Below are 13,210 nucleotides of genomic sequence, written 5' to 3'. Positions count from 1 at the left end.
GCAGATTCTAGACTTTCTGCATTCAGGTCATAAAAGAATTTCCTGTTTGCATCGTCAAGCTGCATAGTCCAGTTGCTATAAGGAGAGATCCAAACATCCTGTGTGCTTTTACCCTAATTTCTTTTAAGTTTCTCGGCAGAAATGTTGTGTTTTGGCACAAATATAAATCTTCCCTTCCAAATCAAAATCATAAGTGGCCAGAGCTGCAGCTTGTAACGGGGGAGTTAAAATTATAATATGGTGTGAATGTACAATGAGCAGAAAATAGTAATGGTGTTTAACCATGTAGAAAGTGTTCAATATTGAATTGAAAGGCAAGCTGTTCAGACTTTTGGAAGAGGCACTCATATGACTATATTTTTTTCAGGCAGCTATTCCAAATAGAAGGGGTTAAAAGCGTGTTTTTTGGGCCGGATTTCATTACAATAACAAGGGTAAGCATTACTATTGACCCTCATTATTGTATTTTGCTCTTTATTTAAAATATGCACATAGCACAGAAGATTAATTTAATTAAAGCGTTAAATATTCACAGGAAAGTGAAGTGGAATGGAAAGTTCTAACGCCTCAAGTTTTTGCAATCCTTGTGGATTTCTTTGCTAGCGGGCTTCCGTTAATGACAGATGTGCCACAATCTGATTCTGGTAAGGATTTGCCTTTGCGCTTTTTAGAAATTTGAATTAGAACTGATTAATCCAGTGTTGCACTGGTTCTTGCCTGAACCCTTTGTTACAGCCATGTGAGTACTATGATGAGATGAATTAAATGGGAGCAAATTTTTAAGCGTGTCATGAGCTTCCCATGCAAACACACTCGTACAATTTGGCAATTTTTCATGGGTGTTTACAAAGAGACTGCTTTCACATTTGGTCATCCCCATTGTTTTTTTCATTCTTTCCCCTCTAAATTTTCTCCTTACCAGGAGTCTCTCTATCATGCTTCCTGCAGGCCAAATAATGAGTGCTGGGCCATGGAAGTTCCAGTTCCTGTCAAATGCCAACAATAAACCATTCAGGGATGTGTGTCACATAGGATGAGATGAAGAATGACTGTTTGTTTATCTTTTTTTCATTTTCCTAACTGGATACTATTTCAGATATCTGGCAGCCTGTGTAGAATTTACTACACTCATGCACAAAATGAGGAATCTAATGAAATAAGAACAAAAAATGCAGGAAACACTCAGCAGGGTAGGCAGCATTTGTGGAGAGAGGAATGTTAACAGGTTAACGTTTCAGATCGATAATCCTGGATTCAAATGACATGTAGCCCTGTACGTTTATTGGGGAGAGGGATGTCATTGAACTGTTGAAATATGAAGATATTTTGTGCAATTTTACAGCATCAACTCTTCAGTTTAGACTGAAGTTATCACCTCACTTTTGGCTCCCTTAGAATCTAATCACATTATTGGCAGAAAGTTAAGCCTTCTGATCAAATTATTGGCACTTTGCTCTCTTATGCATGTAAATGCATTTAACCTAACAACATGACTAATCACACTAATATTAATACATTTGCAAAATGTCATCTGAAATTTTAACTAGAACATAAAAAACACAAGGATGAGTAAAACCATTTGACCCATTGAAGCTCACCCCTCTAGTTCCTTAACTCTCCTTTCATAACATCCTCCTCTGTTTGAATGGTCCTGATGCTTTTATCTCTGACTTTGCCTGACTGAATATTCCATTTTCTTAGAATAATTTTTTTTTCTTCTCTACACTCTCTACCGTGCATGTTTATGCTTTATTGTGGTGTGGTGATCAGAACTGAACACAGTAAATAAAGGAAGAACTTGCATTTATATAGTGCCTTTCACAACCTTGGCATATCCCAAAGAGCTTCACAGCCATTGAAGTACTTTTGAAATGCAGTCTCTGTTGTAATGAAACGTGGTAGCAAATTTGCACACAGCAAGGTTCCAAAAATGGCAATAGAATAAATGACCTATAATTTGTTTTGGTAATGTTGGTTGAGGGATCATTGTTGGCCAGGACACTGGGAGAACTCCTCTGCTCTTCTTCATGAGACCTTTTACGTCCACCTGACAGGGCAGACGGGGCCTCGGTTTAACGTATCATCCAAAAGATGGCACTTCCAACAAAAATACTTGTTTTCAATAGCAATGTGGAAAGATTCTAGATTTTTTTTTAAAAAAGGAAATTGTAGATGTGTAAATGAGAGTGGTGATCCAGTATGCCGGAGGGCCAGTACACAGTGCCACATATTTATTAGTGTTAAATTTAATTTGCTATCTTTCCACGCAATCGCTTGACATATATGAATCTTCAAATCTTTTGCTCTATCCCCTATCTCTGCAGCTCTTCCCATTTTAATGTTAGCAAATTTAAGATTACATTTGTTTTAATGTCCAGATTACTAATTTAGATTAAAAACAGGGGCCCCATGTACTGACTCGTGTGGGAGTCCATTCAACACCTGCCCCCGTTTGATGTTGGTCATCTCAAGAGTACTCAGTATCCTATTTTTATTAAACTGACTTCTTATCCAGTCTGACATTCTACTCTGGATTTTTGTGCCTTTCAGTTTAATAAATCTTTAATATGGAGCTTTGTTGAAAATTTTCTGAAGTTCAATTAAACTATTGTAGGGAGTTTTAATCTACATAATATGTTGAACAAGTCAAGCAGTATTGTCAGGAACTTCTGCTTTTAGAACCATGCGAGCCATTTTGAATTCTCTTGTATGAATAGCTGAGGTTATATTTACATAATTTGATCGACCTGTAAATATTCACCTGAAGCTCACTAAATAAAAATAATAATTTTTGCCTGGACAGTTTAACATTGCCACATCACCAAGTAAAAATGTGAAGTTAAAATGCATTCATAGATACTTTGATATCGTGGATAAAAGCATAGTTTAGTTAGGTGAAAGTAAATCAAAGATTCAACACTATAGTACTGTAACAGGCATGTCTACCCATTATGTTTTTCTCCCACAAGTCACCCAGTCTAATCCCACTCTTGCTTGCTCAACATAACATTTAGTATTGCTCTTTTTCAAGTTACTATCTAATTCCCTTTTTAAAAATGCGAAATCTTATCTTTACTTTCATCTGAGTAAATAAGGCCTTGATCCATACGTTGAAGTGTTAAAAGATACAGCTCATTTATTATGTATCCTTTTTAATTTTTGTTTTGGGAGTTTTGTCGATGGGGAAAACATTTTAAATATATTGCTTCAAATTCAGATTTTTTTTTTGCTCGAGGTGAGAGATGTTGGTGCTTGAAAATGGGCACCCATCAAGCTGATGGTTAGTTGCAGTGTAAAACTCCCTCTACTATCCCCCAATAATAGTCCTCGGCCTCTAACATCGGGGGAGCACTCCATACTGCACCGTGACATAATTCAATTCCTACAGCTTTCATCCTCTGTCTCTGAGTGAAATTGCCAATTAGTTCTAAATTAGGAGCAGTTTTGTGCAGTGGGTGAAACTGGAATTAGAATTGAAGAAATAACATTATCATAAGTAGCAGGAATCTCCTGAGTCTTTTGTGGCCCGTGGTCTGTGTAACAATGGCCAATCTCGTATAGATATAAATGCTTTTCCAATGAACATGTAATTTATTCCATTGGTAGTTTCACCACTGATGGTCAGCATCAACAGTATGTACCAAGTTCAGATTCTTGTGAGAAATTTTGACACTCACTTGTTGCTGGAGATTAATTTTTAGTTATTTTACAATTTAGAAATATTTATTTGGGGGGTGGGGGTGGGGGGTGCAAGGGAGCAAAGAGTTATACCAAAGGATTTTATCTTTTTTTTAATATCGTTTAGCCCCTTCAGAGGAGAGCGACGAGGATGAAGAAGTGGTTGCAATGATTAAGGAACTGCTGGACACAAGAATAAGGTAATTGGTTTTTTTGTATACTTTTTGTTCTTCGGATGTGGGCAGCAAGGCCACATTTATTGCCCATCCCTGGTTGCCCCGAGACGGTGGTGGTGGGCCTTCTCTTTGAATCACTGCAGTTCTTGTGATTGTGACACTCCCACCATGGTGTTAGATACAGAATTCCAGGATATTGACAATGAATGAATGATATGTGTCCAAGTCAGGATGGTGTGTGACAAGGAGGGGACCTTGCAGTTGTTTGCAGGATGTTGCTGCTCACCCTTGGTGATCTAGGTCGCAGTGGTGGAAGTGCTATCAAAGTAACCTTGGTGAGTTGCTGTAATACACCCAGTAGATTCTACATACTGCAGTCACAGGTGGTGGAGGGGGTCGATATTGAGTCTGCTGGGGCACCGATCAAGCAAGCTGCTCTGTTCTAGATGGTATCAAACATCTTGAGTGTTGTTGTTGCTGCACCCTTCCAGTCGAGTGGCTAATATTCCATTACACTCCTGATTTGAACCTTGTAAACAGTAGAGAGGCCTTGAGAGGTTAGGAGGTGAGCTAGTTGTTGCAGAGTCTCTACCCTGTGCTTGTAGCCACGGTGCCAGTCCAGTTCAGGGAGAATTTGGTGATGGTGGTGCAGTTGAAGGTCAGAGAGAGATGGCTGCGCTTTCTCTGGTTCAAGATGATCATTACCTGGCACTTGTGTGACGCAAATAATACCTGCCACTTATCAGCCCGAGCCTGGATCTTATCCAGGTCCTGCTGAAGATTGGCATTATTGGACGAATTGTGAATGGAAGCAGCTGAAGAAAGTTGGGTGAAGGACATGTTCCTGAGGTCCTCCTGCAATAATATCCTGGGGCTGTGATGACTGGCCTCCGACAACCACGACCATCTTTCTTTGCATCAAGTATGACTATAGCCACTGATTGACCAGTTTTGTTAGGGCTCCTTGGTACCATACTTGGTTGAATGTTGCTTTGTTGTTAAGGGGCGACTCTGACCTCTCCTCTGGCGTTCAACTCTTGCATGCATGTTTGGATCAAGGCAACGATGAGGCCTGGAGCAGTGTGATACTTCCGGAATCTGAACTAAGCATTGATGCACAGGTTGTTGGTGAGTGCGTTGCTTGATGGCACTACTGACGACTCCGTCCTTTACTTTACTGATGATTGGAAGGAGTTTGATGGGTAGTAATTGGCCAGATTGGATTTATCCTGTTTTTTTGTGGATTGGATGTACGTTGGGCACTGTTCCACATTGTTGAGTAGATGCCAGTGTCATAGTTGTACTGGAACAGCTTGGCTTGGGGAGCAGCTAGCTCTGATGCACAGGTCTTCAGCACTATAGCCGGGGTGTTGTTTGGGGCCATGGCCTGTGTTGTGTCCAATACACATCTTAATGTCACATGGAGTGAACCAAATTGGTTCAACACTGTTATCTCTGATAGGGACCTCGGGAGGAGGACAAAAAGGATCATCCATTTGACATTTTTGGCTGAAGACACTTGCAAATACAGCCTTGTTTCTTGCACTCACATGCTGGGCTCCACCATGATTGAGATTGGGGCTGATCATGGAGCTTCCCCCTGTTAGTTGCATTGTTGTCCGCCACCATTCTCAACTGGATGTGGTAGGGCTACAGAGCTTTGCTGTGATCCAGTCAGTGGTGATACTACCAAACCACTCTTAGTGGTCAACATTGAAAACCTCCACCCAGAGAACATTCTGTGCCATTGCTTCCCTTAGAGCTTCCTCCAAATGAAGTTCAACATGGAGGTGTATTGATTGATCATTTCATGGATGCAGTAGGTAGTGATCAGTAAATTTCCTTGACCTTGGTTGACCTGAAGCCATGAGGTTTCATGAGATGTGGAATCAATGTTGAGAACCATCAGGGCCACTCCCATACAACTGTATATCACCTTGCCCCACCTCTGCTGGATCTATCCTGCTGGTTGGACAAGACATGCCCAGGGATAGTGATGGAGGAGTCTGATGTTGGTTGATATAGGAACGTAGGAATTTCTACCATTCTGATAGTCGCATGATACAATGATAATGGAGTTGTTGACTAATCATAGCAATCAATCTCTATCAATTAGTCTACAACAGACCCAGAAATGACGCGAGGAAAACCCCGGTGGTGGAGAGCTTTGGGAATCTTGGGTCCAAAGTCACCTTTTTCCTCCCGAGCATGCTACACTTACCACATGTCATGTCTCAAATGACTCATGTACTGTATCCCAAAATGTTATAGATAGTTATGATTCTTTGAATATGACTGTCAGGCTGTTGCTTGACTAGTCTGTGGGATAGTTCTCTCAAATTGAGCACCAGTCCCAAATATTAGTGAGGAGGACTTGCAAAGTGATACATTTCGATAGGAAGAATGAGGAGAGGCAATATAAACTAGAGGGCACAACTCTAAAAGGGGTACAGGAACAGAGAGATTTGGGGGTATATGTGCACAAATCATTGAAGGTGGCAGGGCAGGTTGAGAAAGTGGTTAACAAAGCATATGGGATCCTGGGCTTTATAAATAGAGGCATGGAGTACAAAAGCAAGGAAGTCGCGATGAACCTTTATAAAACACTGGTTTGGCCACAACTGAAGTATTGTGTCCAGTTCTGGGTAGCGCATTTCAGGAAAGATGTGAAGGCCGTAGAGAGAGTGCAGAAGAGATTTACTAGAATGATTCCAGGGATGAGGGACTTTAGTTACATGGATAGACTGGAGAAGCTGGGGTTGTTCTCCTTGGAACAGAGACGGTTGCGAGGAGATTTGATAGAGGTATTCAAAATCATGAATGGTTTAGACAGAGTAGATAGAGAGAAACTGTTCCCATTGGCGGAAGGGTCAAGGACCAGAGGACATAGCTTTAAAGTGATTGGTAAAAGAACCAAAGGTGACATGAGGAAAAACTTTTTTACACAGCGAGTGGTTAGGATCTGGAATGCACTGCCTGAGGGGTGGTGGTGGCAGATTCAATCATGGTCTTCAAAAGGGAATTGGATAAGTACTTGAAAGGAAAAAATTTGCAGGACCACGGGGAAAGGGCCGGGAGTGGGACTAGCTGGATTGCTCATGCATAGAGCCGGCGCGGACTCGATGGGCCAAATAGCCTCCTTCCGTGCTGTAACCTTTCTATGATTCTTTGACTTTGCAGGATTGACTGAGCTGAGATTGCCTCAATCTTATCCTGATTCAATGCCGTTTAGTTGCTGATAGGTCCGTCTGATTTTCTTCTTATTAAAGCCAATTGTTTACAACTGTTGGCTTGCTAGGCAACTTTAAGGGGCATTAAGAGTCAATCACGTTTGTGTGGAACTGGAGTCACATGTAGGCCAGATTGTTTGTGGACAGTAGACTTCCTTCCCTGAAGGATATTATTTCACTACCAAATATTGGCTGTGTTCCTGTATCTACCCAACAAAGAATTTACTTGCTCTGTAATTGCACTGATCTGTGTAAAGCTGCGTCTTGTGTCCGAAGTGCTTTGCATAGTGCTTTGTACACTGTGCAGGTCTACCAAGTCCCATCTTTGTTTTTATTTTTCCTGCGGCCTTGCACAGCTAATTAAATACTTAGGATTAGACCAGAACTCAAAAATGCTGTTCCGACCTTGTGTTGATATCACTGGTGAAGCCACATTTGGAATACTGTGCACAGTTTAGGCACTGTTTTCTTGAAAAGGGCATTGCTGCAATGGAGAGGATTCAGTTAGGAGACAAAAATGATCCCAAGACTCGTTTGCACTGAAAAAAAAGATTAAGTGAAGACATGAACCTGATCTCAAAATGAAAATTTAAAGATTTAGCTTATTTAAGATTTATCCTTTTAACACTTCGATGTGAAGCTGAAGTTGGTGCCTCTTGCACTGATTGCCCAAGTTCAGTTATTACTTTTTAAAAAAAAATGGATTCCAAAGAATGTTACCATTTTATGTGTACCATCTCTGTCAGGAGGAGGAAAAAGGTTCATGTCTATTTTCATTTGAGGCTTTGACTTGGCATATATTTTTTGAGCCCTAAAACCTATGTGAAGCACTTTGGGATGTTTTTCTACATTAAAGGTGCTATTTATATACATTTTAAACCTGTGTCCTCCAGGTCTAACAGCCTAAGATACAAAGCCTGCTTACATCTACACCTCAGCATTCACAAAAAAATCTGAACTTGATTTGCAGTATTATGCAAGATTGAAATATTTTTAAAAGGTGTTTCCCTTCCAAAAATACTGAAAAAAACTCAAAATATAGAGAGAAAGAGAAGTATAAAATAAAGAAGGGAGAAGATAAGAAACCAGATAGAAATGTTCAAGAGGAAAGAAAAAGTAAATGTTTTACAGCAAACTACATTTTCAGAGTCTTAACATTATTTTTCCATTTTTCACCATGACCACCACCATTAAATCTCTTGAAAGGATAGGCACTTTTACCCTTTGAGTTTGATTTGATTAAAATATATAGAAGGTAATATTTAAAGATTGAGAGCTGGGACCTCAGATAATGATTTTTAATTTTGTACATTTTTAATGTACAATATTTAAACAGCTCACCAGTTGTAATGATAGCATAAAAGATTAAGATGCTGTCTTCTCTTTCAAACTTACAGGCCTACAGTGCAGGAGGATGGAGGAGATATCATTTTTAAGGGTTTTGAGAATGGCATTGTGAAGCTGAAGTTGGTGGGTTCTTGTACTGGTTGCCCAAGTTCAATTATTACTTTAAAAAGTGGAATCCAAAATATGTTACAGTTTTACATTCCTGAAGTTGATGAAGTAGAACAGGTAAAGTATGAAAATAATTTGCATGAAGAATTGTTATAAGTAAGTTGTTCGGAATTTAATGTTGAAGGATTTGCCTTTGGAAGGGTTGGGTCAAATTATTTCTAAAGAATCATTGTTTTCCCAAACAATTACATAACTAAAATCTATGTGGCAAACCACATTGGAACATGAACATTGGAACAACACCAAGATGCCAAATGTTCATTTTAAAAATGGATAGATTGGGTAGGACAGTGGGTTAATACATGGCTGTTTTATCACAGGGACCTTGTGTGAATCCAATCCATGTGAATGTGCAAAAGTCTCCTTTGTAAGGGGGTTTAATAAAATGGGTTTGAGTAATCTTGATCCAGTTTTGAGGTGGGTATGGGTCCATTGCATAAAACAGCTCCTAATTTGTCACTAAATTGTTCCTTTTACTAGAATAGCTGGTTTGGGAAGTTGTCATGTCACACTGATGTAATCTAAGACTGTTCTACCCAAGATATGCTGCAACTTAATGTGTTTGCCCAGACGCAGATGGTCTGTGATTGGGGCTTAAGCACATTTTTAGGGCCGAATAAAGGGAGCTTTACTCTGCAGCTGGTCTCGCTAATGTTGACACAGGAGTGCTTGTTGTTGACACCAGGTGCCCGAAATGAGATCGTGATCCATTCCCAAGGGCAAACTTCTTCCACCTCATATTTAGATCCTCTTTTGAGGATGGTATCGGACTGTTGTTTTGGCAGGTAAAAGTAAGTTGCAGCGTAACTTACTAGACCAGCGCCTGTCTGGAAATAAAGATTAGCTTTATAAAATGTGACATCAAGAGCATCTTCTGTAAAAGCTTCTATAGGTATGTAAAAAGGAAAAGACTAGCGAAGGTAAATGTGGGTCCCTTACAGATAGAGACGGGAGAATTTATATGGGGAATTAAGGAAATGGCAGAGAAATTGAATAAATACTTTGTGTCTGTCTTCACGGGAGAAGACACAAAAAACCTCCCAGAAATATTAGAGAACCAAGGGTCTGGCAAGAATGAGGAACTGAAGGAAATTAGTATTAGTAAAAAAAAGTACTAGAGAAATTAATGGGACTGAAAGTCGATAAATCCCAAGGACCTGATAATCTACATCCCAGGGTTTTGAAAGAGGTGGCTATAGAGATAGTGGATGCATTGGTTGTCATCTTCCAAAATTCTATAGATTCTGGAACGGTTCCTGCACGTTGGAGGGTAGTAAATGTAACCCCACTATTTAAGAAAAGGAGTTAGAGAGAAAACAGGGAACAAAAGATCTATTAGCCTGACATCAGTAGTAGGGAAAATGCTAGAATCTATTATAAAGGATGTGATAACAGGACACTTGAAAATAATAGGATATGGCAGGGTCAACGTGGATTTATGAAAGGGAAATCATGTTTGACAAACCTATTGGAGTTCTTTGAGGATGTAACTAATAGAATAGATAAGGAGGAACCAGTGGATGTGGTGTATTTGGATTTTCAGAAGGCTTTTGATAAGGTTCAACACAGGTGGTTGGTGAACAAAGTTAGAGCACAAGGAATTGGGGGTAATATACTGGCATGGATTGAGAATTGTTTAACAGACAGGAAACAGAGAGTAGGAATAAATGGGTCTTTTTCAGGTTGGCAGACTGTGACTAGTGGGGTACTGCAGGGATCGGTGCTTGGGCCCTTGCTATTCACAATCTATATTAATGATTTGGATGAGGGGACCAAATGTAATATTTCCAAATTTGCTGATGAAACATTCAAAATTCTTACACGGCTCGACAGGGTAGATGCAAGGAGGATGTTTCCCTTGGCTGGGGAGTCTAGAACCAGGGGTCACCGACTCAGAATAGAGGGTAGGCCATTTAGGACTGAGATGAGGAGAAATTTCTTCATTCAGAGGGTGGTGAATCTTTGGAATTCTCTACCCCAGAGGGCTATAGAGGCATAGTCATTGAGTACATTCAAAACAGAGATCGATAGATTTCTAGATATTAAAAGCATCAAGGGATATGGGGATGGTGCAGGAAAATGGCGTTGAGGTAGACGATCAGCCATGATCTTGTTGAATGGCGGAGCAGGCTCGAGGGGCTGGATGGCCTACTCCTGCTCCTATTTCTTCTGTTCTTGTGTTCTTGTTTCACTCTGAAGCTCCTGGTTATACAAAGTCTAGTGCTTATCTGGAACATCTTAGGAACGATTTACCTAGTAAAATTTGGAAATGGCCAAGATTTGGTCAAGCTGCTCTGCTGCACGCCTAACCCCAACTTTGATTTTGGTCACAGTGACCTTTGCCGTTTATTTGCTTCTGTCAGTTTGTATATTGGACTACATGTTTTCTGTGCCAAACTATCAGGTGCATCACGTTCAGTAGCTTTCAGAATGATAATTCAATACATTTTCTGCTCACTTTTAAATTCAGCTTGGCTCCAATCTATTCATCATCCTTTCTGTTCCCTGCTGTATCCAATTATGTTTATCAGCTTCCTCCATTGCCTTTGTGCTTTTGCCTTTCCATTTCTCCTTATCTGTGATAACTTCCAACTGCGGTCAGTAGCCTGGCCCTTTTGGTTTCTTTTACTTACTGCTTCCAGCCATTATTGTTTGTATTGTTGTTATCTATCACCATTGTGTATAATCTGTGCGGAAAGACTTGTGCTGATTTTCAGAATTAACTCTGAAATGAACCAATAGTTTAGGAAAAACTAGTTGCTTTGAAATGAAAGTATTGAAGAGCGAATTGTATTCATCCATTTTAACTATCTTCAACTGTAAGCCTTTGTTTTCTTTTTATTGAGCTAGCTTTATCCTTCGTTCTTAAAAATACTCCCAGGTTTCCAATATTGCCTACTTGCATAATTATAATGCTTCTAGTCCTCTCTTCCCCTCTTCGAAGCCTTGATTATTATACCAGAAAATGAATTTTCCATTTCATTCAAGTGATGTGATGTGGGGGTGGGGGAGTGGTGGTCATGAACAACTTGACCATTGATGGATTATAAAAACTTATGTTTTATTAAACTTTACATTTATGGAAACTTCGTGTTTTTGTTTCTAGGTTGAACTGTAGTCTGTACAAGAATGGCTTAGAAATTCTTTTTTTTTTGGTAACTTCTCATTTGATCCTTTTTTTAATGCAGGTCCAAGATGAAGTAGATGAAGCAAACATTAAAGCATTTTCAGAATTGGAGAAGAAATTAAAAGATTTGTAAATTGTTTAGCTGAATTTTTCAGAATTGGATTGAGAAGTTTGATTTTAAAAAGGTTTCTCTCTTGTGCTAGAGATTCAATTTGATCCCCTATCAGCTGAGTCTCATTTATTGTTTGAAACGTAATTTATGTCATAGGAAATATTGACTGGCGCAAATCGGCACTCTGCAATTGGTTTTCTTTCTTTCTGTTATCCTGTATTTCCCTTATTTGCATAGTTCCTTCCCGTTTGTCTATCTTCATGGGAGAAGGGCAAATCCCATTCCTATACCAATTTCTGAGACGAATACCTGGTTGCACCTTGATAGACTTTATCATGAAGGGAATAAAGTATTTTACATTTTGCCTGATTTTCCTTTAGGATGGGGAGGGAATGGTCCTGTTTTGTTTTGGGTCATTCATGTGCATCGGGTCTCACCTTAAGACCTGCTGCAATCCATTATTACGATAGAGTATGCACCAAAGCCACAGCCATGTGAACTGAACATTTGAATAATTATTTGGCAATTCAGTTCCATGCACTTCCTACAAGGAAATTAACTTGCTCTTCAGTTTGATGGTGCCTGTGCACTGTTTGAAAAATATTTTTTTTGCCATTTTCTTTGTTAGCCTCTGAACCCAACATAGCAAGAAAGAGTGAACTATGGAGCTCAAAATATTTTGGTTACCTATCAACATGAACCACCAGTATTGTAGGGCATAAAATGCTGGCTACCCTGTCAAAAACTAAATGTAGAGAGCACCATATAAAATGAGGGAGCAAGTACCATGGAAGCAAGATGTATAAAATGCAGTTTTACTGGCATCTCTGTACATATATAGTAGAAAAAAAATACAATACTTAAATACTTATTTTTGATGGATGAACAACATATGCCTATAAAAGGCCTAAGAGAAGTATGTTTGCTGTACATAAGTTAAAAGAAAATGAGCTGTTCGCGGTGTTTAATGAAAGCTTTGGGTTAGTAATACTGTTGAAGTTTTAAACTGTTCACGAGACTAATACTGAATACTGATATTGACAGTGCAGTAACTCATTTTCCTGTATTGTACAGTAGTGGCAAAGCTTGTGAATTGAAAGATTGTAAAATGGTTGTATATTATTACAGTTGAAATAAATATATTAAAGCTTTAATGTAATTGAGTTTTATTTAAAGGAAACACATCATTTCCACTACACGCAGCAATTGGAGGCAGCTTCATGGACTGTATTGGTAATTTTGGTGTTGCATATTGCAATTATTCAGACTTAGCATCACACCCTTACTTTGGCCAAAGCTTCAGTGCCATGGTACAACTTATCCAACGACATGCAGACCAACTAAGTAGAGTCATCCTTATCATGGGATCCAT

The 13,210-nt window shown here is 39.4% G+C and overlaps 1 protein-coding gene across 2 annotated transcripts in view; it reads left to right on the top strand.

Moving 5' to 3' along the window:
- LOC137304146 (NFU1 iron-sulfur cluster scaffold homolog, mitochondrial-like) overlaps positions 1 to 12,992 on the top strand; it is a 36,535-nt gene extending 23,543 nt beyond the window's left edge. The window contains exons 4-8 of one of the 2 annotated variants that reach the window (XM_067972646.1): positions 368 to 434; positions 536 to 644; positions 3,806 to 3,878; positions 8,482 to 8,554; positions 11,788 to 12,992. In XM_067972646.1, the coding sequence (XP_067828747.1) occupies positions 368 to 434; positions 536 to 644; positions 3,806 to 3,878; positions 8,482 to 8,554; positions 11,788 to 11,859 (394 nt within the window). In that variant the 3' untranslated portion in view covers positions 11,860 to 12,992. Of the gene's footprint in view, positions 1 to 367; positions 435 to 535; positions 645 to 3,805; positions 3,879 to 8,481; positions 8,657 to 11,787 lie in introns of both variants that reach the window. The other variant, XM_067972645.1, reaches the window with a different exon arrangement.
- The last annotated feature ends 218 nt before the right edge of the window (positions 12,993 to 13,210 follow it).

The sequence above is a fragment of the Heptranchias perlo genome, chromosome 36 (assembly GCF_035084215.1).
Source record: "Heptranchias perlo isolate sHepPer1 chromosome 36, sHepPer1.hap1, whole genome shotgun sequence".
Classification (NCBI taxonomy): Eukaryota; Metazoa; Chordata; class Chondrichthyes; order Hexanchiformes; family Hexanchidae; genus Heptranchias; species Heptranchias perlo.
The sequence above is the reverse complement of the archived record's forward strand: the minus strand, read 5'-3'. Positions and strand labels throughout refer to the sequence as shown.